This window comes from Schistocerca serialis, chromosome 5 (genome assembly GCF_023864345.2).
Source record: "Schistocerca serialis cubense isolate TAMUIC-IGC-003099 chromosome 5, iqSchSeri2.2, whole genome shotgun sequence".
NCBI classification, from domain to species: domain Eukaryota; kingdom Metazoa; phylum Arthropoda; class Insecta; order Orthoptera; family Acrididae; genus Schistocerca; species Schistocerca serialis.
This window is the reverse complement of record NC_064642.1, coordinates 219,482,587-219,508,548: the sequence shown is the minus strand read 5'-3', so window position 1 is coordinate 219,508,548 and position 25,962 is coordinate 219,482,587. Positions and strand designations below refer to the sequence as shown.

Here is a 25,962-nt window from a genome sequence, read left to right as displayed (position 1 = left end):
GATGTCTGCAGTTGTGCAGAGTCCATGTGTGTAGGGCATGCTTGTAACTCACTCTCCAGCCTCTGGCTGCAGGTGAACAGGTATTTGATAATCTTTTGCAGCTTTTATAAAGTCGCTATCTTAATTAAGTCCTCACACAATGGGAAAGCACACAATGAAGATAACACAACACATGACAAAAAAGCTCAAAAAATAACACTAGGCAGTTCACGAGTGAAGCATACAAACACAAAAAGAAACACAAAAAACATGTTCATCCAAAAACCTCAGTAATTTGCACTATGGAATACTGTTCAGGTGCCAGTCAACTCACAGTTCCATGTCACTCATTCCAATGAATGTTCATTACCAAGTGTTAGCCTCAGATCACGTCGGGGTCACCAGTGATGCAGAGACATGGTTATCACTGCTTTCAGTCATAAACATGCAGTGAACTGGCTTTACTGCTGCGCCCATACACTGTGCTCAAGTAAGAGGCTTGTTGACAGGAAATGAGGAGGATAATTTTTGTTGGTGACACACATTTATTTTTCCACACATTGCAAGATGGTAAGAGCAGTGCTTATCATTAATGTCTGTCCCTACAGGACTGTTGCACTGGTGGTACTGCATGATCAACGATCCTGGAGAATATGTACTCTGATGATGAGCCATGGTGCAACCCCATGGACCACATGAGACAATGACCATGTCTCCAAAAGTTCAGTTTTTGGTGCGAACCATCATGCGTCATGACTCTTACAGATGGGAGAAAAAGCACTGCGAAAGGAATGGATGTGTGCCATGAAATGAGTGAGTGTGCAAGATTTTGCATACATGTTTGTGGGGAGCCATGTTAACTCGATTCATGTGAAGAAATGTAGGAGATTTGTGTCGCGTTGCATTCACCAGCTTGTACTGCCCATCTGCTCTGTCCTGTGTGGGCTGGGAAAGCTGCGCACATTGGCCACGTGAATGCAGGCATCATTTGCTTATGTTGGCTGTGCTGTAGTTCCACCCTTCATGCATTTCTATGGTGTGGCTGCCACAATATTATATATGTGGTAGGAGATTTATGCTTCATTTTACCTTCATATAATTAAAGAAACTATAAAATTCATTGTTTGTTCTGCATATTTCATGTAAACATGTGTAATAACATTATTTTTTGGCTGAATTGTACATTTGAAAGTAATAAGAGTGTTTGAAACAATTTTGCACATATGTTGAAACAACTTACTGTGATGATTTTTAATTATGTTATCAAAAAATTGTACTGTTAACAATGGAGCATTTGTTCAAAGTCCTATGTAAAGATGGGGGTTGACCACTAGAGAGCATTGTTGATCAGAGCATTTGTGACAGACCACTTGCGTCACTTTGTACAATAAAAATGTAATGAAAAGTATAAAGGCATATCTGTTACTTAATCCATGTAGCACACTGAATAGGCTTTTGATCCAAATCCCATGCTTGGGAAGAATTCCTGTACAACAAATATGATACACCACCCATACAGACTGTTAACATTCTGTCAAATTTAAAATTGCAGCAAATTTATATAATTTTTTACTGTTAAGAACAAAAATATGTTTATTATAGAGGAATGAAAGATTATGTTGCATTACAGCATGATGAAGGAGCTGGAATCCACTGAAACTAGTCAGGATGGTCATATTAATTTCTTTCAAGTTGTTTGTATTAACCTCTTGTAAATTTCATGGGTATTCATATCACATATCATATTTCTCAAAAATCTAAGTGACACACAGCACTGAGGACCTAGAAGGGTGTAACAAATGTAAAACTGAGTGATGGTTTTGAAATAAACTGAAGCTTGCTGCCTGCTGTTATCAAACACTGGAATGAAAATCTGGAATGATAAAGGTGCAATAGCAAACACAGTAGACATGGAACACCAAAACAGAAGAGTACAGTACAAAACTTTTATTTTACTTTTGTGGGTGCTATGCAGAAACATTGTTTGTGATGGAATGCTTTTGCGATATTTCAGACTATTAGTAAACCAAAAAAATGTCAAAATCAGACTATAGTCTGGGACAGAGAACAATGAGAAGGGACAAGTTTGGGCTAACATAAAAAGAAACAGAAAGCTATTCAATGTCAGGGTGTTGATTATTTCAAGAATTTCTAGACTGGCTTAAAGCACATGTTGTTAATGATGTAAGGGGACAGAGTGTCAAAATAGATGGAAAATGTGATGGACTGGGTCATAAATTATCTGAATAATGAAACAGTTCAGTTAAATAGTGAACCAATGATTCAAATTTTGCAGGCAGGAGGTGATTTGACAAGTGGCAATGTAAACAGTGTTCATCTTGCATAAGTTAAATGAGAAACACATGGACTTCTGATTACTGACAAATCTGAGGTAGAACAAGAAACTGATCAGGCATATCTTGACTTTCAGAATGAACTAAATGATATTACTAGGGTACTGCCAAAAATGTTAATGGGCCTAGTAAGAATCTACATCTTTAAATGATGCTCAAATTTCACAAATTAAGTCTGAAGTTCATGAGCTAACTCTCAAATCTGACATGAAACAATCATGTGAATATGCAGATTCAGTTTTAGAAAACAAACAAAATACTGTGACTAACGTGGAGAATAGTCATGCATCAGTTGCAGCCAATGACAATCTAATTATTCCATGCAGTGATAATTTAGAAACAGACATTTTGAGTGAAAGAGATGACGTTGGAAGTGTTGTAACTAGGCTGTCTGAATTAGTCAATATATTTTCCAGCGGACTGTACAAAAAAAATTTTAAGCCTGTTGCACGGGGGAGGGGGGGTACACTCAGTACATGAAACTCAAAAATGATACTGCAAGTGGATTTACTAGAATTTTATGAGTATTTACAGCTTGACCGGTGGAAGGCATATACAAATATATTGGAAGGCATATACAAATATATGCTGCAAATAGTTTAAAAACAATGAAACATGAGTCTGTAGTAACACAGAGCACAATGTAGACTTGGGCAAGACACTTGAATCTGTAGATAAACTGTGTAACTTTGACACACCTACTTCTTGTTCTGTCCAAAACTTACAAGGTACTGTATTGATTCGTTTTGAGCTATCATTTGTTTCAAGTGAAAGAGTAACAGTGTTTTGTAAATACAGAACTGTATTTGCTTGTACTAAAAGGTCAAGTAGTTCGAAAGTAGATTTGAAGGAAAATAAATAATAAAGTTTAGAGACACAAACATGTTTATTATTGTTGGAAAGGTTCTACAAGAATGTACAAAAAGAGAAGCCATGGAGACCACCAGGTAGAACAAATGAAGTGCAAGACCAATAGCAATTTACAGAAGTTTGCCTTCATGAAGGAACAACATTAATTTTTAATCCCATTTTCAGTACTGACTGTAACTTTGGACACTGATAATGTTTATGTTTGGAATTTATATTGCACTGAGATTATGTCATCACTGTTTGATGCTTTTGATTGTTTTGTGTTAGGAGATATAATGTAATGCGAACACTGAGGACTACGTTAGACTTTGTTTATTTTCTACTTTCAGTTATTTAGTAGTAGGATTGAAACTGCATTCAGAATGATTAATAGTTTTACTTTTCTTTATGTCTTTTTCCACAAAATGGATTTACTATTTTCTATTTTCATAATACTTGCTGAAAGGTGTGATAAGTTGCACTTATTAATAGCACTATACAGTATTAATGCAAAAAATGTTGGGAAATTAATGATTATGATATATAGTAGCTGATACAGGAAGCTTCATCAACGTTTTACTGGAATAAATTACTGATTTTTTGATATGAAGAAAGAGATTATGTTGAGAAAGCTTTGTGTTATGCTGCTGGGGAGGATAATTTTGTAAATGGACTCATCCATCAGACACTTGTATATTTGCTATATGGTTCACCTTGCTGCATAGTGATTAACATTAAAGGCTAGATTGCATTATGATGTCTTCATGAACTAATAATTAAACCATGTTCATAATAATCAATAGTCAGTGAAATGTGTTCTAGTACACTAAGCTAATGGTTGATGGTAGGGAATGTCATCACAAATTGTGGAGATTCAATGAACTGTGTAGCACATCACGGACAGGATTTGAAACTCAAATACTTTATCTTTGTGTATATTACACTGAAGAACCAAAGAAACTGGTATAGGCATGCATATTCAAATACAGAGATATGTAAATGGGCAGAATATAGCACTGTGGTTGGCAATGCTTATATAAGACAACAAGTGTCTGGCACAGTTGTTAGATCAGTTACTGCTGCTACAATGGCAGGTTATCATGATTTAAGTGAGTTTGAACATGGTGTTACAGTTGGTGCAAGAGCAATTGGACACAGCATCTCCGAGGTAGCAATGAAGTGGGGATTTTCCCACACGACCATTTCATGAGTGTACTGTGAATAACAGGAATCTGGTAAAACATCAAATCTCTGACATCGCTGTGGCCACCTGAAAGAATGGGACTAATGATGATGGAAGAGAATTGTTCAGCATGACAGAAGTGCAACATTTCCGCAAATTGCTGCAGATTTTTCAATGCTTGGCCATCAAAAAGTGTCAGCATGTGAACCATTTAATGAAACATCATCGATATGGGCTTTCAGAGCTGAAGGCCCACTTGTGTACCCTTGATGACTGCATGACACAAAGCTTTATGCCTTGCCTGGGCCCAGCATCACCAACATTGGACTCCTGATGGCTAGAAACATGTTGCCTGGTCAGACAAGTCTCATTTGAAATTGTATTGAGCGGATGGATGTGTACGGGTATGGAGATAACCTTATGACTCTGTGGACCTGCCAGCAGGGGACTGTTCAAGCCAGTGGAGGCTCTGTAATAGTGTGTGGTGTGTGCAGTTGGAGTGATATGTGATCCCTGATACATCTAGATACGACTATGACAGGTGACACATATGTAAACATCCTGTCTGATCATCTGCATCCATTCATGTTCACTGTGCTTTGTGACGGACCTGGGCAATTCCAAAAGGACAATGCAACATCCCACATGTCCAGAATTGCTACAGAGTGGCTCCAGGAACACTCTTCTTGGTTTAAACACTTCTGCTGGCCACCAAACTCACCAGACATGAGCATTATTGAGCATATCTGGGATGCCTTGCAATATGCTGTTCAGAAGAGACCTCCACCCCCTCATACTCTTATGGATTTTTGGACATCTACGATGTTAAAATCGCCATTCTTGAAGTGTTGAAACCACTCATGACACATTCTTTCACTAATAGCATCTGTACTGTACGTACTTCAGAGCATATATTTGCTGTGTTTAATTACTTTATCTGGAATACCATCTGCATCACATGAAAATTTGTTCTTACGTTGATTTCCTTAGGAGGGGATTGAATTTCATAGTTATGTTTTTAACAAGATAAAAATGACTCAGTCTTCATATCTGCATTGTCACATTTATCCAAATCCCAGTTTGAATTTTTTAACAATGAATTAAAAGCCCTAACATTGTCCTCATTTATAAATCTCACTTTTCCTGGAATTTGTGCTGTGTAGATTAATTACAGTAAATTTTGTTGCTTCATTATCTGAGAATCCAGTATCAACCACTTCTATATTATTACAAATGTTTGCACGTCAGAAAAGATTTGATCGATTGTAGATTTAGAGGTCTTTCCAGGTTTACTGTATTCGTGGCCAGTGGATGGTAAATTGTGTTAATACAACAAATTATTCAGTTTAGATACATTTTGATAGGTTATTTGAAAGTTACATTGAAATCTCCAACTAGAATAATGTTTTCTTTAAAATCCCTTAATTCACTAAAGAGTTTTTCTACACTGTTTAAAAATGCCATAAAGGTGCCTGATGGGGATTGGTATATGCACACAATGATTATTTTGGGTTCTTTACATTTGCAAACACAATGTTCAAAACTTTTTCAATGTTATTTATATTACTGAACTGAATTTCTCTGCATTCAATTCCTTGCTTTCAATATATGCATTTTCTCCACCTATAAAAGTCTCTCTACAGAAGTTACTAATAATTTCAAATTCTGTTATTCTGGTGGTACAAGCTCAGTTTTCCTTCAACCAGTGTTCACTCACACTTAAAACTTAAATATCCTTTAGCTGATCAAGCAAAAGTACTTCTAATTCAGCGGTCTTACTAGTTTAAATATTCTTTCTTAATCTGCATTTCATTAGTGGAAGTGAAGAGATTTTTTTCACTGTAATGTAACTTTATGTGGATTTATCAGTTCAGTTCATTCTTACATACATTTTAGTTGAATTTCAATAATTATTGCAATTTATCCTAGAGTTTCAACTTTTCTTTTCGTAATATTGTACACTCCATGCTGGATTTTCCATTGTTTGGTTATTGACATGAAAACTGAAAAGTAATGGAAGAATACAGATGTAATTGTTACAATGGAAACAAGAGAGCTAAATGAAAACATTTGCCATGTGTATCAGATATCTTTGCTTTTCCCATTTATGTTTAATGACTTCTGTTGACCATGAGAGAAGAATAGTAATATGTCAGACTTTGTTATTTGATGAAAGTCTTCTAAGAAAGTTACTTGTCCTGATCTGAACGTAGCTGTTGCACCCTATGTGTCAGCTTCCATGTGCTTGCATGAAGTCCCGTGTTTTGCTGTGATGGTACAGTGTCGTGTTTGCACAGCAAGAGAATCACTATCAAGAGGGTTCTGCACTGGGCACCAGAAGAGCTGAGTTGCATGTGCAGTTCGTTTCTCCATGCACATGTTTATGCTAAGATTTAAATTTATTTTCTGTTTCAACTACACTCTGATACCATCCTATGAAGTTTTTCAGCACCCTTTCTGATTAAAAACTGTGATTCCGAAAGGGGCCTATACTTGAATTGAGTTATTCTTGAGTTACAATTGGAGAGTAGCCTAACATGATGGAATTAATAAAACCTATTTTTCCATTCCTGTGGTTTTCCTCCTATAAACAGAACAATTCTGATAACTGTCAGGCAGCATTTCCCCTGTAAGCACTGACAAATGGTGATCCCAAGGTGGCCGGAAGGAAAAGTAATGTGTCAGAAACACAGTGAACCATGCAATAGTCAAAGAATGCACTGTTTCAGGATTAGCACTAAGCCTTTGCCACCGTTCTGGCCACACAATCCTGTTCTTTGGTTTGCACAAGCAGAAGCATATTTCTGCTGCATGGGAAAAATGGCTAATGTGACGAAGTTTGCCCTGGTCTTAAGTCCATTGGACCACAGATTTGCAGTCGAGGTACAGCCTCATACACTAAGCTCAAGACAGAATTGATACAACATGCGGCTGCCTCCCAGGAAGATCACATAATCACATTCGACAAGTGCTACCACAGGAAGAGATCAGCAATATCAAGCCATTGCAGTAACTGAGTTATCTACGCAGTAAAGTTGACATGGGCACAGTATCGGATACCTTGATATCAACATTATGGGATAGCTATTTGCCACTGTAGATCAAGGCAATCATTGCCTCACAGACAGACATACAGCTCAATTGAGCAACACATAGATATGTTGGTAAGATTGTTGGTTTGGTGATAAGGCAAAGAAGTGTTCACCATCTTGTTTGTTCCCAAATGTCGCTGACAGTTGGCAGTAGGTGCAACTTACTGCTGAACATCCTCCAAGTGCCTGTTTTTAACCGATTGAGGGTCCGGCATCAAATTCCTGGTAGACACTGGCTCAGACCTGAGTATATTGCCTTGTATGCCTCTGCATGATTACCAGGCACCAATTGCTTTTTGCCTAACAGCTACTAACAGCTGATCAATTGCACTGTATGCCACTCAACAGCTGGACCTTAACATTGGACTGTAACACCATATCACAGAGGCAGAGCAGACTTGGTGCACTACCAGCTACTAGCAAATGTGTTGAATGCCTGCTTGGTGGACAACGTCACCAGCCTTACTGTCACCGCCTTCCACTGCTGCATAGCAGTCCACAATGCCAAGCTGATGTCCAGTGGTGAGTATGCTGCATTACTGAGGGACTACCTGACTTTGACCAGGCCACCCAGTGCCGCAAGGTGAATACCCCATGATACATTGCACCATATTAAATCAATGGATGGACTCTCAATGGTGTGCATGTCTAGATGTTTGCTAAGTGTTTGGCTCCGGACTGTTTAGCAACTGCGAAGGCCAAATTTGATTTCATGTTACAGGAAGGCTTAACGTGACCATCTAAAAGTTTGTGGTCATCAGCATTATACTTAGTGCCAAAGAAAGGTGGCACCTGGCACCCATGCAGTGATTATTGTGGCTTAACTTTCAAACAGTTTCTGACAGATACCCTATACTGCTGTTAAGGGTCTTTTTACACACTACATGGTGCCACCATTTTCACTGTCTTGCACTGAGCAAAAGCTAACACCCTGATACCTGAAGCTGCAGGAGACATACCAAAGACCACCATAATCTCACCTTTTGGTTTATATGAGAGCATGATTATGACCTTCAGGTTATGCAGTGCAGCTCAAATGTGGTAGAGATTTATAGATTCTGTTCTTCACAGATTACCATTCTGCTTTGTTTACCTTGATGATGTCCTGTTGTTCTCCACCAATCTGGAACAACATCATCAGCACCTGCTTGAGGTCTTCAGATAACTAGAACAATATGGAGTCATACTGAAGACAGCCAAATGTGTTTTTGGGCCACCAGAAGTGACATTTCTTGGTCATAAAATCTCAGCTGTGGGCTTCCTTCCTCTAACTGAGAAGGTAGAAGCAATACTACAACCACTCAGGCCACCTACAGTCAAGGAATTATGACGTTTCTTGGGTGTACTTAATTTCTACAGATGACACCTTCCCAATGCAACAGAGATACAGGAACCTTCGACAGCAATATTGTCAGGTCATAATGTTAAGACAGGAAGTCTCTTGTGCACTGGACAGAATATATGTTCTCCGCATTTGAGGATGCAAAGTAGAGCATGGCTAAGTGCAGCATTTTAAGCATCCCCAAAACTTGGTGCACCACTAGCTACTGTCAAACTTGGTGCACCACTAGCTACTGTCATGGATATGAGCCAGATACCTATTGGTGTGGCACTCTAACAAAGCCTGGCAGCCACTGGCATATTACTCCCACAAACAAAATGGAGTATATATGACTGTGAGCTTCTGGCTGTGTACCAGGCAGTCAGATATCTTCATCTGCAAGTCAAAGTATGAGTCTTTACTTTCATGACTTCTCTTCTTCTACATTGATCTATAAATGTTTACCAACAACAGGTAATGTATGTATGTATGTGTGGTGAGAGGGTGGAGAGGGGGGGGGGGGGGGGGGGGCTAGCGGTAAATAGAAAGCAGAGCCAAATCTTGTAAATAGGGTGGATAAATTTGGGCTCCAAATCCCCCAGCTTTCCTATAGCCAAAGGACACCTTATATGCAGATGCATTCTCCTGAAATGGGGTTACTTTGTTTTTTTCCTTCATCACCTTTTTCTAGAACATTTGTGTTGTATGTGCCAGTTATTGATTTGCCCTTAGTAACATAATTATCAAGAAGAACTCTTTTTGTATTCCAGATGAGACTTCCTATCATCTTTCTTACAGATGAGATCAACTTGACTTTTTGGTGCAAAATTAATAGCTGCCACTGACTGCAAATGGGTTTGTTTCTTACATTAGGTGTTATCCACAGTAAAAAAAACCAGTTCACAAGGTTTACTGCATTCTTTTTAAAATGATCCAAACATTCAGTCTTCATAATTTTCTTTTAGCAGCTTGTTCTTGCTCTTAACTGATAAAAGTGAGGTTGACAATTATCTTTGTGAGGCCATTGCTTTCCATTGCTTTTATTTCTTTGTGAATAGTGGGTATATCTTTCACAGTGTCCACAGGAGTGTGTGCGCGCACACGCTTGTGTGTGTATGTGTGTGTGTGTGTGTGTGTGTGTGTGTGTGTGTGTGTGTGTGTGTGTGTGTACAATTTTACAAGACAAAAGCAAGAACTTGAAAGCTAGTGTGAATGCTGTTATTTCCTGTTATGTGTCTCTGTGCACTACATATTGGTCCGTTGTAGGTGAGAAAAGCATTTCTCATATTTTACATATACACTGTCTATCACTCAAGTGTATGATGGAGGATTCTTTTCATTCATATTAAGATTTCTTCCTCCTCCATTCATTGATGAAGTGTAGGATGTATGAGTGCTTGTTCACCTGTGCGTAAGTTATTATTTGCTTATATTTAATATGCTCAATCAGTTTGGGATAGATATGTAGAGGTCCAAAGAATATCCATACTGTATCTCCTGAAATATGGTTCACAAATTTTTATAAGCCAGTTCTTGTGATATATATATATATATATATATATATATATATATATATATATATATATATATATATATATATATATATATATATATATATATATATATAGTTATAATAGAGGGAAACATTCCACGTAGGAAATATATATCTAAAAACAAAGATGATGTGACTTACCAAATGAAAGTGCTGGCAGGTCGACAGACACACAAACAAACACAAACATACACACAAAATTCAAGCTTTCGCAACAAACTGTTGCCTCATCAGGAAAGAGGGAAGGAGAGGGGAAGACGAAAGGAAGTGGGTTTTAAAGGAGAGGGTAAGGAGTCATTCCAATCCCGGGAACGGAAAGACTTACCTTAGGGGGAAAAAAGGACAGGTATACACTCGCACACACGCACATATCCATCCACACATACAGACACAAGCAGACATATTTAAAGACAAAGAGTTTGGGCAGAGATGTCAGTCGAGGCAGAAGTGTAAAGAAGTTGTTGAAAGACAGGTGAGGTATGAGTGGCGGCAACTTGAAATTAGCGGAGATTGAGGCCTGGCGGATGACGAGAAGAGAGGATATACTGAAGGGCAAGTTCCCATCTCCGGAGTTCGGATAGGTTGGTGTTGGTGGGAAGTATCCAGATAACCCGGACGGTGTAACACTGTGCCAAGATGTGCTGGCCGTGCACCAAGGCATGTTTAGCCACAGGGTGATCCTCATTACCAACAAACACTGTCTGCCTGTGTCCATTCATGCGAATGGACAGTTTGTTGCTGGTCATTCCCACATAGAATGCGTCACAGTGTAGGCAGGTCAGTTGGTAGATCACGTGGGTGCTTTCACACGTGGCTCTGCCTTTGATCGTGTACACCTTCCGGGTTACAGGACTGGAGTAGGTGGTGGTGGGAGGGTGCATGGGACAGGTTTTACACCGGGGGCGGTTACAAGGGTAGGAGCCAGAGGGTAGGGAAGGCGGTTTGGGGATTTCATAGGGATGAACTAAGAGGTTACGAAGGTTAGGTGGACGGCGGAAAGACACTCTTGGTGGAGTGGGGAGGATTTCATGAAGGATGGATCTCATTTCTGGGCAGGATTTTAGGAAGTCGTATCCCTGCTGGAGAGCCACATTCAAAATCTGATCCAGTCCCGGAAAGTATCCTGTCACAAGTGGGGCACTTTTGTGGTTCTTCTGTGGGAGGTTCTGGGTTTGAGAGGATGAGGAAGTTGCTCTGGTTATTTGCTTCTGTACCAGGTCGGGAGGGTAGTTGCGGGATGCGAAAGCTGTTGTCAGGTTGTTGGTGTAATGCTTCAGGGATTCCGGACTGGAGCAGATTCGTTTGCCACGAAGACCTAGGCTGTAGGGAAGGGACCGTTTGATGTGGAATGGGTGGCAGCTGTCGTAATGGAGGTACTGTTGCTTGTTGGTGGGTTTGATGTGGACGGACGTGTGAAGCTGGCCATTGGACAGGTGGAGGTCAACATCAAGGAAAGTGGCATGGGATTTGGAGTAGGACCAGGTGAATCTGATGGAACCAAAGGAGTTGAGGTTGGAGAGGAAATTCTGGAGTTCTTCTTCACTGTGAGTCCAGATCATGAAGATGTCATCAATAAATCTGTACCAAACTTTGGGTTGGCAGGCCTGGGTAATCAAGAAGGCTTCCTCTAAGCGACCCATGAATAGGTTGGCGTACGAAGGGGCCATCCTGGTACCCATGGCTGTTCCCTTTAATTGCTGGTATGTCTGGCCTTCAAAAGTGAAGAAGTTGTGGGTCAGGATGAAGCTGGCTAAGGTAATGAGGAAAGAGGTTTTGGGTAGGGTGGCAGGTGATCGGCGTGAAAGGAAGTGCTCCATTGCAGCGAGGCCCTGGACGTGCGGGATATTTGTGTATAAGGAAGTGGCATCAATGGTTACAAGGATGGTTTCTGGGGGTAATGGATTGGGTAAGGATTCCAGGCGTTCGAGAAAGTGGTTGGTGTCTTTGATGAAGGATGGGAGACTGCACGTAATGGGTTGAAGGTGTTGATCTACGTAGGCGGAGATACGTTCTGTGGGGGCTTGGTAACCAGCTACAATGGGACGGCCAGGATGATTGGGTTTGTGAATTTTAGGAAGAAGGTAGAAGGTAGGGGTGCGGGGTGTCGGTGGGGTCAGGAGGTTGATGGAGTCAGGTGAAAGGTTTTGTAGGGGGCCTAAGGTTCTGAGGATTCCCTGAAGCTCCGCCTGGACATCAGGAATGGGATTACCTTGGCAAACTTTGTATGTGGTGTTGTCTGAAAGCTGACGCAGTCCCTCAGCCACATACTCCCGACGATCAAGTACCACGGTCGTGGAACCCTTGTCCGCCGGAAGAATGATGATGGACCGGTCAGCCTTCAGATCACGGATAGCCTGGGCTTCAGCAGTGGTGATGTTGGGAGTAGGATTAAGGTTTTTTAAGAAGGATTGGGAGGCAAGGCTGGAAGTCAGAAATTCCTGGAAGGTTTGGAGAGGGTGATTTTGAGGAAGAGGAGGTGGGTCCCGCTGTGACGGAGGACGGAACTGTTCCAGGCAGGGTTCAATTTGGATAGTGTCTTGGGGAGTTGGATCATTAGGGGTAGGATTAGGATCATTTTTCTTCGTGGCAAAGTGATACTTCCAGCAGAGAGTACGAGTGTAGGACAGTAAATCTTTGACGAGGGCTGTTTGGTTGAATCTGGGAGTGGGGCTGAAGGTGAGGCCTTTGGATAGGACAGAGGTTTCAGATTGGGAGAGAGGTTTGGAGGAAAGGTTAACTACTGAATTAGGGTGTTGTGGTGCCAGATTGTGTTGCTTGGAATTTTGAGGTTTTGGAGGGAGTGGAGCTGGAAGTGGGAGACTGAGTAGATGGGAGAGACTGGGTTTGTGTGCAATGAGAGGTGGTTGAGGTTTGCTGGAAAGGTTGTGAAGGGTGAGTGAGTTGCCTTTCCGGAGGTGGGAAACCAGGAGATTGGATAGTTTTTTGAGGTGAAGGGTGGCATGCTGCTCTAATTTGCGGTTGGCCTGTAGGAGGATGCTCTGAATAGCCGGTGTGGATGTGGGAGAGGAAAGATTGAGGACTTTTATTAAGGATAGGAGTTGACGGGTGTGTTCATTGGCTGAGTTGATGTGTAGGTGAAGGATTAGGTGGGTGAGGGCAGTGGATTGTTCAGTTTGGAACTGGTATAGGGACTGATGGAAAGAAGGGTTGCAGCCAGAGATGGGAACTTTAAGTGTGAGGCCTTTGGGGGTTATGCCAAATGTCAGACAAGCCTGAGAAAATAAAATATGCGAGCGTAATCTGGCTAGGGTGAAGGCATGTTTGCGGAGGGAATGTAAATAAAACTTAATGGGGTCGTTGTGGGGGTGTTGTGAGGGTGACATGGTATTAGAAGGTGGAAAGTGTAAGATGAGGTTGAAATGAAAATGAAGGATAAAAATATATGGGGAGAGATAAGGGTGAACTAGAAAATAACTGGAGATCTGGTATGAAAAAATGCGAAAAAGTGTTGGTTAAGTTGATCCTGTGGTGAACTTGGGTTGGTAGACAGCGATGTGCATGAAGGTTAGGTGGTTGTGTTGCCGCTAAAACACGTTAAAGGACGGAGAAATTCGGGAAAATTTCGAAAAAACGTGTAAATGTATTAAAAGGCGTGGTGTTGTGGTGAAAGATTACGAAAATGGGGCTAACAATTGTAAATAATGACGTTAAAACCTGTGGAGAGCGGCTAAAAATGATCAGTGATGTACGAAAAACCCCCTAAGGTAAGTCACATCATCTTTGTTTTTAGATATATATATATATATATATATATATATATATATATATATATATATAATAGAGGGAAACATTCCACGTGGGAAAAATATATCTAAAAAGAAAGATGATGAAACTTACCAAACAAAAGCGCTGGCAGGTCGATAGACACACAAACAAACACAAACATACACACAAAATTCTAGCTTTCGCAACCAATGGTTGCCTCGTCAGGAAAGAGGGAAGGAGAAGGAAAGACAAAAGGATATGGGTTTTAAGGGAGAGGGTAAGGAGTCATTCCAATCCCGGGAGCGGAAAGACTTACCTTAGGGGGAAAAAAGGACAGGTATACACTCGCACACACACACATATCCATCCACACATACACAGACACAAGCAGACATGTCTGCTTGTGTCTGTGTATGTGTGGATGGATATGTGTGTGTGTGCGAGTGTATACCTGTCCTTTTTTCCCCCTAAGGTAAGTCTTTCCGCTCCCGGGATTGGAATGACTCCTTACCCTCTCCCTTAAAACCCATATCCTTTTGTCTTTCCTTCTCCTTCCCTCTTTCCTGACGAGGCAACCATTGGTTGCGAAAGCTAGAATTTTGTGTGTATGTTTGTGTTTGTTTGTGTGTCTATCGACCTGCCAGCGCTTTTGTTTGGTAAGTTTCATCATCTTTCTTTTTAGATATATATATATATATATATATATATATAATAGAGGGAAACATTCCACGTGGGAAAAATATATCTAAAAAGAAAGATGATGAAACTTACCAAACAAAAGCGCTGGCAGGTCGATAGACACACAAACAAACACAAACATACACACAAAATTCTAGCTTTCGCAACCAATGGTTGCCTCGTCAGGAAAGAGGGAAGGAGAAGGAAAAACAAAAGGATATGGGTTTTAAGGGAGAGGGTAAGGAGTCATTCCAATCCCGGGAGCGGAAAGACTTACCTTAGGGGGAAAAAAGGACAGGTATACACTCGCACACACACACATATCCATCCACACATACACAGACACAAGCAGACATTTGTAAAGGCCTTTACAAATGTCTGCTTGTGTCTGTGTATGTGTGGATGGATATGTGTGTGTGTGCGAGTGTATACCTGTCCTTTTTTCCCCCTAAGGTAAGTCTTTCCGCTCCCGGGATTGGAATGACTCCTTACCCTCTCCCTTAAAACCCATATCCTTTTGTTTTTCCTTCTCCTTCCCTCTTTCCTGACGAGGCAACCATTGGTTGCGAAAGCTAGAATTTTGTGTGTATGTTTGTGTTTGTTTGTGTGTCTATCGACCTGCCAGCGCTTTTGTTTGGTAAGTTTCATCATCTTTCTTTTTATATATATATATATATATATATATATATATATATATATATATATATATATATATATATATATATATATATATATATATATATATATATATATATATATTTCTTTCAGTGTCTCCCACCTGAGATTTTACACTATCTCAGTTGTACTCTTTCACAAATCAAACAAGACTATATGACAATTCATATACTTCTTTGTATATTCATATACTTCTTTGTATACACTCTATGTTTATGCAGTGACACAGGTTCCACCCTCTTAAGCAGCCTGCAAGAATGGGCTATGTATATGTTTTGTGTGCAGATATTTGTAGACAAACTATACCCAGCATCCTATCAATGATTTGTAGCCTGTCATTTGTTTCACCTATTACTGAGGCTATATGGTTGTTCCACTTAACATCTCTATACATGGTTACTTACAAATATTTGCATGACATGACTGACTAGTTGTAACTAATTAATCCTGTAGTCAAAGGATATCACACTTATGTTTCATGAAGTGAAAAATTTAGCATTTCCCTACATTAAGAGCTACTTGTCAGCCTTTGCACAAGGCTGATATTTTGTCCACATCTAAACAAGTACTACCGCAATATGTACTGGATTGCATTTGTTCATATACAAGCCCATCATTTGAGAAAACCCTGAGATTGCAACTGATACTATCAATCAAAGCATTATGTATAGCTTGAACATCAATGATCTTACAACACTCCTCCGAGTCAAACCAAACCTCCTCTGGTGTCAGTAGATTATTCTCAATCCAGGATAATGTGCTGCATGAGAGACAAGCCTCAGCTAGTTACATTCTTTACTATATGAAACTTAAATGTCTTACAAACTATACACAGTGGGAAAAAATGAGATTAAAGAGATACAATTTCAAACACAGGTGTCAGTGAACACAGGTATTATGAAGGGAAATGGAGATTCATTAAATATGAACTGTTTTTGTTTCATGTTTCTATGATATAACGCTTACCGATTCTCCTGTTATAATGCAAGGGGAACTGGCATCATCTTCTCCACTGTTGGTGTTGGTGCTACAAACTTCTAGCCGGATGTAATAAATTACACCTTCAACAACCTAAAACAAATGTACCTTTTTATATATCAGAACCACAATGAAGTCCAAATCTGAAGGCAGGTTCATAAATGAAGCGTAACACTTACAAGAAAAAGCACATTTAGTACTGACTCCAATGTACAACCAGCACAGAACTGACCTCTTGGATGGAGAATGCAGCTATTTATACAAACACTGAATATTGCTGGCTGCCAGTATTTACACAATTATCAAGTATTCCTGAATGTACAGAAATTACAATTGTAAGATATTTCAACAACCTTCCAGATAAATATCAAATCTGTTAATGTAAACTTTCGTGTGTGTGTGTGTATGTGTGTGTGTGTGTGTGTGTGTGTGTGTGTGTGTGTGTGTGTGTTTGTCATCTTCTCCCAAACCCCTGGATCACTTTCAACCAAATGTAGCCTTTGAGTATCAGCATTGTGGGATTTATATCCTCCTAGCTCCAATAGGAGTACAGATGCAGGCAAAAATGTCTTTTTCAACCCTTGGCATATTGTCTCCCTGTACAACAGACATGTTCCACTGGAATGATGGTGCCGAGTGTAAATTTTGGTTGTGTTCATTACCAGAATAAACTCGACATAAATGTTAAAAAGTGTTTAACATGTGAAAAAATTGATGTATATCATGATAATATGTGTATGGCAGGTTTTTTTAGAAAAAGTTTCGGAAGGAAGACATGGTGTGGCCCAAAATTGCGTAACTGAAATCATACATGGAGCTAGTACCACATCTTACAAATCGTGAGAGCCAATACAAAGACTTTGCTACTGCAAATCGCGTGCCATGAAGGGCATAATGTGCATAAACTGTAAAACTGTATACCATTTCACATGTGTAAAGGCAGATCCAAGATGAAAACTATAGTGTTGCAAAAGGTGTAATGAATATGCCCTAGACAAAGCACTACAGAAGAGTGACTGCAAAGTCGAAATTATTGCTATGCTGTTAGAAGAGGTACATTCCTTGAAATACAAATATACCAATAACAATCAATGTGAGTATAAAATAAACAGTGATTTTGTAATTGATAATGGTACCAGCAGTAACAAATATGATACCAACTGCAAAAAATCTAGGAAAACCGCAAAAAGTGGTATAGCATGTGTAAAATGTGAAACAAAATTTCACTTTCGATGTGCAAAGGTGGACTGCACATTGAAAGGAAATGAGAAGTTTAGAAAAACATGGAAGTGTAATATGTGTAGGCCTACCGATATACTAAACAGGGCTGCAAATATCCCGCTAACAAACAGATTTGAAGTGCTCGATGTAGACAGTTATGATGAGACTCTTGAAGCTCAAACAGAACACTCTCAATCATCGAATGCTGCAGTAACTCTTCCTGAAAGCACTACAGTTTCTGAACTTCAACAAGGACATCAAATTCTGTGTGATGCTGCTGTTCCTGTTCTGAAAACCATCTGTCAACATGAATCGCTTTATAGTATTCCAAGGAAGCTTATCATTCTTGCCGACGGTCACGGTCAAGAGATTGCTTCTCATATAAATGAAGTTGCTGAAACTGTGAAGGCAACAGGATTCATCAAGCCTGGAGCATCTCTCTCTCAAATATGTATGTATATACATTCAGAAGAAATCAGTAAGTTGTCATCCAAGGATTTCATTGTACTACTTGGTGGCTCTAATGACATGTACCGTAATGAAACATCAGTAGCCTGCCAAGAACTAAAGAGGTGTCCTAGGACACACAAATGTAATATATGTAAACATTCCACAGAGGTACGACTTACATCAGTTGTCTTGTGTGAACAGAGAGATCAAACTTACAAATGAACAGCTTTCAAACATATGTAAACGGTTTAAAAATGTAAATGTTCTAGATGTAAGTAGTGTTGGTCAAAGATTCCATACCTCACATGGGCTTCATTTGAACAGTCTTGGGAAAAGGCTTTTAGCACAAAAACTAATTGAAAGAAGCACAGGCAATAGTTTTACTACAAAGTCAACAGTAATGACAAAATGTGTTTCATCGCCAACCACAGAAAAGAAAAATAGTGATTTTTTCCCACAGCAACACATTCCAGTAATAGTCAACACTCCAATAAGACCTTTTTAGGCAGAACAGAAGAGAGCACAGTGTAAATGTTGTACATTTTGATAATTTAACTTGTGTGAAAGCTAACATTAAGGAACCAGTTAAAAATACAATTGATATGATATATTGTTTAAAAATATTTCATCAGAATATAAGAAGTCTTTTGATTAAAAAAGAAGACCTGCTGCTTTCTCTGCAAGAAACAGCTGACACAGATGGAATTATTCCTGATGTGCTCTGCTTAACTGAACATCACTTGGAGGAAGCCACAGAAATTAATCAGCTACATTTAAATAGTTATAAAATTGGTTCTTCCTACTGTCACAACAACTTAAGACAAGGTGGAGTGGCATTTACACACACAATACTATTAAGTCACAAGTTATAGATGTTTCTAAATACTGTATTGAACAGCACTTTGAATGTTGTGCAGTCAAATTAGAGCTCAAAACACAGTTCCTGGTCATAGTAACAGTTTACAGGGCACCTATGGGAAACATTCAAAAATTTCCCTCTCAGCTAGAAACAGTTCTTACTAAATTTTATAGAAACAGTAGTAATGTCATCACATGTGGTGACTTTAACATAAACTTACTCACAAAAAATAACAACCAGAAACTATTAGAATCACTACTGTTAACCTTCAATCTGCTCCACATGATCTCATTCCCAACAAGAGTACATGGGCACAGCAAGACCCTGATTGATAATCTGTTCCTAGATCCCACAAATTACAATGAAGTGATGACATGGGCTGTAACAAATGGTCTGTCTGATCACGATGGTCAAATGACAACCCTAAAACTTGCCAGCAGAAAAACAGCACATGGCCATTGTAACCAAGTCAAACATGTTAGAACAATAAATGCCAAATCTACTTGCTTGTTCAGACATAGTTTATGCCATGAACAATGGGAGGAAGTATACCAGGCTGACACAGTGAATGAGAAGTTCAACTCTTCCCTCAACTTATTCCTTAAACATTTTGAAGCTTCTTTCCCCCAAAGACAGATTAAAATCATACCAGCCTGTAGTAGAAGGAAAGAGTGGTTAACTACTGGCATAAAAATATCATGTAACAAAAAGAGATATCTGTATGTACAACAGAGGACTAGTACAGACCCAGCAGTAAAGTTACATTAGAAGAAATACTGTAAAATTCTAACAAGTCTAATCAAGAAGGCCAAACAGTTGCACTAAGAAAAAAAAATTAGCAACTCAAAAAATAAAATAAAAACTGTATGGCACATCATAAAAAGTGAGACAAATAGGGACATAAAACCTGACAATAATAAACACAAAGTTCAGCCTCAGAGTTCAAAACAATTTTTCTCACTATAGCTGAAAAAACAGTGAACCATAATAAACAGTCTCACACAGAAGCTATTGAACTACTTAACCACATTCAAATAACAAGTAGCACTTCATTTCAGAAGTACAACCCCTAAAGAAATTGAAAAAAACCATAAAATTACTCAAAAACTCAGATTCCTGTGGATACGATGGCATGTCAAGTAGGATTTTAAAATCATGTGCAGACTTAATCAGTTATATATTGTGCTATTTGTGCAACCAATCTATGGAAACTGGTGTGTTCCCAGATAGATTAAAACATGCAGTAGTTATGCCAATCCACAAAAATGAGGCAAGGGATGAAATAACCAATTATCGGCCCATCTCTCTGCTGCCAGTGTTCTCAAAGGTATTTGAGAGAAAAGTGTCTGATAGGATTTATAGTCACACTACACAAAATGGCTTACTGGCTCCTACACAGTTCGGCTTTTGTAAGGGCTCCTCCACAGACAGAGCTATATTTAACCTATCAGGTGAAATTTTAGGTGAATTAAATTACAAAAGGTATCCAATGGGGATATTCTGTGACGTTGCCAAGGCATTTGATTGTGTAGATCACAACACACTCTTAAAAAAGCTTCCACATTATGGCATTAAAGAGAAATCTTTGACTTGGATAGAATCATACTTACAGAACAGGAAGCAAAGGGTTGTCTTAAGGGGGACAGGTACAGCATTAAAACCAGACTGGGGAAATATAAAGTATGGGGTCCTGCAGGGCTTGAGTCCTGGGCCACTAATTTTGATGATCTACATTAATGATCTATCAATCACAATTAATAACAGAGCAAAAATAGTAATGTTTGCCGACAATACAACTAGCCTCGTAGAAGGACCCAATTCCACAATGCAGGATACAGCCATGACAGTCTCTACTCAAGTACAGAAATGGTTCACTGTGAATAGCCTAACCTTAAATCTTTCAAAAACCATTATGATACAGTTTCTGACAAAAAATAAAAAAAATGTAGTTCCTGAAATACATGTTAACAATCACAAAATTAATGAAACCACACATACAAAATTTCTAGGTATTCAGATAGACAGTCACCTAAGCTGGAAAGAACAAATTGATCAGCTGGTCAAGAAACTTAGCTCATCGTGCTTTGCACTACGAGATCTCCATCAGTTAGTGGACAGAGAAATAATGTTGTTGTCATATTTTGCATATTTCAATTCTATTCTCTCCTATGGCATAAACTTCTGGGGAAATGCTGCAGGTGTTGAAAAAGTATTCAGAATACAAAAACGAGCAGTGAGGCTAATATGTGGGGTCCCTAATGGGGCATCTTTCAGAGGACTCTTCAAATCTCTCAGGATACTTACCATCACAGGTCAGTATATATATACTCACTGATGTTATTTGTAGCCAACAATAGGGAATTGTTTCAGAAAAATTGTGACATCCACAACCAAGACACAAGACAGGTGAAAAATTTTCACCAAGGCTCTGCAACTCTCACTAAAGTACATAGGTGAGTTACTGAGTCAGGTATAAATGTCTTCAATAAGCTCCCTATCAATATAAAAAGGGAAGTAAATAATATACAGGTTTTCGAAAGGAAGCTAAAATCATTCCTCATCAAACAAACTTTCTATAAAATGAATGAATACTTAGAGTTATAGGGTGTAAGAATGGGGAAATTACCTAAGAAAAGCACTCCCTTAAAGATAAAGTGTGCTACTGTTACTTGTAGTTTAACTGAAATTGTGGTGATAAAATGTAAATTTATCTACGTTATTAGGAGAAAACGTGAACTCCCATGTATCCCACACTCTTGAGAATTCGCTTAAACCCCTTCTCAAGGAATGCAGTTAAAATTTCTATTCAATCCAAACCATGACCATGAAGCAAATTTACCTGCTTGTATATGTCAGTAGCATAAAAATATGCACTATCACTTATTCTACAATTTTAAACAGCCACTTAAACTGTTTCTGGCATAATGCAATCTTTAATACTGCATGCAAGTAATTGTTCTTGTTAAATAAACAAATGTCTGTGCAATGTAATGGATAAATGTTCATGTACTACTGTAATTGTATCAATTGACTTGTCCTATATTACTTGTATGCTGGTTGTATAATATGTAATCAACAGGACCAAATAAATAAATAAAAATAAATAAATAAACAGTGTTGACCCTATGACATCCAAGTAGTGACAAAGGATATAACACCACCAAAAGCAGTGCTTTAGAACTTTTTTCATAGTCCTGTTGTCCACACAAGTGTAAAAATCCATACCAAGCCTCCTGGGCTCTATCTCAGTCACCAACGCTTAGCCTTACAGCACTTTTGTCTTTGTCCTGGACATCCAGTGTCCACATGCGAGCCAGCTGTCTTGCTTCTTTGGTGCTGGTGATTATGTACGAGAGTTGCCCAGAAAGTAATGCAGTACACATTTTTTCGTCAGTAACTCTTTATTGAATATAATGAGAATTACACACACAAAAGACTGGTGTTTTATCTACACACACTATTTTTCCACATAATCTTTATCTCATTTTAAGGTCTTCCTCCAGCACAAAACATGGGCGTGCATGCCTGTTGGTACTAATCCTTGTCCTGATGGTGGAGCCAGTGATTCACTGTGTAAATCACCTCCTCATCACACTCAAAATACCGAGTCATAATGCATCTGTCCTCATGAATGACAACATCAGCTTGCTGCAACATGTCAGGTGTGACAGCCGTGGATGGTCTCCCCGACCACTGCAAATCATAGAGGTTCATCATGCCCAGTAACTAACTGTACTTCTGTTGACAGCAGATGCTCCATAGACTTTCCACAAGTGTTTGTGAATATTTGTGAATATTGTATTTCTTTCTCTGTAGTGAGGAATTCAGTGATGGCATGTTGCTTGTAACGCACATCACCTAAACTATTTTGAAACTGTCCTGCAGCTACGCTATCTGTTGGGTGTGACGGAAACTTGGCATGCACACTAAGGAGATTTCAAATAATACATATATAACATTTCATATTCGTAGCATTGTTTTCGGCTGATAAAAAAAATGCAGTTCATTATTTTCTGGGCAACACTCGTATTTCATGTAGAGATCCTGAGTATCATCTGACTGAACAAAGTATTTATTGTTGACTAGACCTCATGACAGTGAAGCAGAAAGAACAGTGTAAAGTGTACAGTGTCTTGGTTCACTGTGCTGTGTGTGAATGTTGTGACAGGCAGTACAGTACCCCATTCTCTCCATTTTACATTAATGTATATTGACAGCATATCTGCCAATGTTTTATTAAAGTGTTGTGTGGGACCAGTAATCTGTGGATGGTAGACAGTTATCATTCTGTGTGTGATGTCAGAACATGGAATTATCTTTTGTACTAGTCTCAACTCGAAAATCTTTTCAGATGAGACATCATCACACAGGGTGATTTGTGCTTCCAAAAGATGTCTTCTACAAGGAACTCCAAAATTTATGGAGCTGCAGCAGTTGGCACTTTTGGTGACTGCATACCAAGTGAGGTAGTCAGGGCAGACAATTATCCATCAATTCCTGTTTATTGAGTTTGAGAACCTCCATTAGAGATCGATATCGATTCCTATACAGCACAATGGCACTGCTACAGTTGGGACTGGTACCAGATGCCCCAGAGGTAACTGCAGCATGTCCTTTTATTATTGGCATCCCTTATAGTGTCCCACAGCATAACGGGCCTGTCAAGACATGGACAGTGATTCCTGCATCTGTTTCTATCTCAGGGTGTATATGTGGACAAGGAAAAAAATTCCAGGATTTTTCCCGGATTTCCCGATTAAAAATACACTTCTTCCCAGGTGAAAATACACTTTTTCCTTGTTAAGTGACAGTATACTCTTCCCCGGCACTGTAAAACTCATCAGTCCTTTGAATGTTTATGGTTTTATATACCAATGTAGAATATCCCAGCACTTTAGAAAACAAATCTCATGGGGGAGGGGGGGGGGGGGGGGGTGGAGGAGCATGTCACGTTTTGAAAGACCTTTGATGTGCAGCAACATGTACACTGCATATTTTCGTATTACAAAGGTATAAATTTGAATTCCACCAAACACCACATGTCACTTTCCAAAGCATTGAAATCGAGTTTACGATGCACTTTTGTAAGCCAGTCACAGCTCACGTCATGTGATCTCACCAGCTGATGACAGCATAGGACATGTGATGTAGTCAGTCAATAGCAAGATCACTCTTAAGTAGTGCGAACATGCAAATAAGAAAAGTTAATGGTTTAAATTAATATACATAGCATTCACATATAATATTGGTCTTTAAGATAGATAAGCTGGAAGAAGAGCTAAGTGCCCACATATAATGTTGATCTTTTTTACATGTGTTACACTTTAAGATACATCACACAAATGTGCCAGTAAGATTTTTAATAACAACATAAATTTCTGATCTTCTGGGCTCGAAATTCTTCTAAATGGTCATCCTCAAAGAGTTGATTTTTAAATGAGTGTCAAATGCTTTGTGATTTAAGAAATTCATCATACATTCTTGCACGTAGTTCATCTTGCATAAAAGGAAATTTACTTTGAAAATAATGCTTCTCAAACTACCATTCGCAATATTTTCTCGTGACCTGTTGGAAATTGGTTTGTTTCAACAGTTGCCAGAGAGTGCCAGATAACAGGCCTCACTGTGCTTGTGCAGCTACTATGATGTAGGAAGCCTGTATGTTCGTACGTTTAAAACATTTAAAGATCTTGCATTATGTTATAAAAGAAACAAGACAGAGGATAGAGGATACTTCAAGAGCATCAGAATTTTGCTAACCATTCTGAAATGCATAATTTGGCTTAAAGTGCACATTTGTATGTCCAGATTCAGATGTAAATTTTCTTGAGTACCAGTATTGTATTAGCTCACGTTTGGTTCTTTATTATGGCATAATGCCATACGAGGTAGAAGATGGAAAACGTGCACTTGAAATGCAGCAAACAGTTGAAACTAGCAAACAGTGTGAAATTAAACACTTCATTTCAAATAAATTGACTGCCTCAGTGGAAATGATTAATAAAAGCCAAATCTCTTTAGCAAACCGACAAAAATAGCTTCATTATTCTGCAAGGTGATTAACGCTTGACTGTCATAAAGGTGGAAATAAAACCTGAAACTAATAACATATTTTAGCCTTCCATAATTATGCAAACGTATTTTAATTCATTTGATAGCTCCCGGCCACAGAAATCCGTTTTGTTTTCATTTAATGTGAGAGCAATAAATGAAGAGGAAACAGCTAAATTACTAAACGTAAAACACAGGTCATGTGGAGACTCCCCACCTCCCCACTACAACTCAGACTGCTCTTTGCATCAGCCCCGGATCTACAATATTTTTGAACAGGGGCAATACTGGATACAGCCACACAGCTGTAGCCAGAAGCAGAGAAGGTACTACTCATACGCAACTCAATTGCACATGCCCAAGAGCCCACCCACAACTGCTCAAACGAATCTAATTCAAACAGCTGTCACATCACGCACATTGGAGACAATTTGTTGTTAAGAAGCATTGCATACACTTCCTAAAGCCTTTGACACACTTTTCTGTTGGCAGACGCTTGTATGAACACTGTTTTGTCATTGTATACAGCGCATTTCCTTTGCAACAAGTTTTATTTTCATTTTTTTTTTCTCTCGTTAATGTTTTGTTGCTGCGGTATTATTCTGCAGTAGTGTAATACAGCAATATCCTTTGTTAGAGTATCGGTTTTTACCAGTCAAAATCACAAAAATTTAACTGAATATGAAAACAATGAAAAATTCCCAGAATTCTAAACAATTCCCGGGTTTTTCCTGGTTTTCTTCCGGATGAAAAAATTCCCGGGTTGTTCCTGGATCTCCCGGTTGTCTCAGGTCATATACACCCTGTGTCTGGAGTTGTCATGAATCCCAGGTCCCCTGATGTTGGAGTGCCATGGAAATACTTGAAGACAGCTGGCTGTAGATGAGCTGGGATGACGAGCACCATTTCAATCCAACTGGATCGCAGTTCCCCTTATTCAATGCACCATTTATTAATTAGAACTCTCCTTTGGTCAGTTCCCGATCCTTCAAGA

General features: G+C 39.1%; 1 protein-coding gene across 7 annotated transcripts in view; it reads right to left on the bottom strand.

The window, feature by feature from the left end:
* Positions 1-25,962, bottom strand: part of LOC126482327 (uncharacterized) — a 463,601-nt gene that overhangs the window by 26,170 nt on the left and 411,469 nt on the right. For 3 of the 7 annotated variants that reach the window (XM_050106384.1, XM_050106381.1, XM_050106383.1), the window contains one exon: positions 16,376-16,480. The exons of the other annotated variants lie outside the window; for them this stretch is intronic. In XM_050106384.1, coding sequence (XP_049962341.1) covers positions 16,376-16,480 — 105 coding nt within the window. The remainder of the gene's footprint in view (positions 1-16,375; positions 16,481-25,962) is intronic. 7 annotated transcript variants of the gene reach the window in all.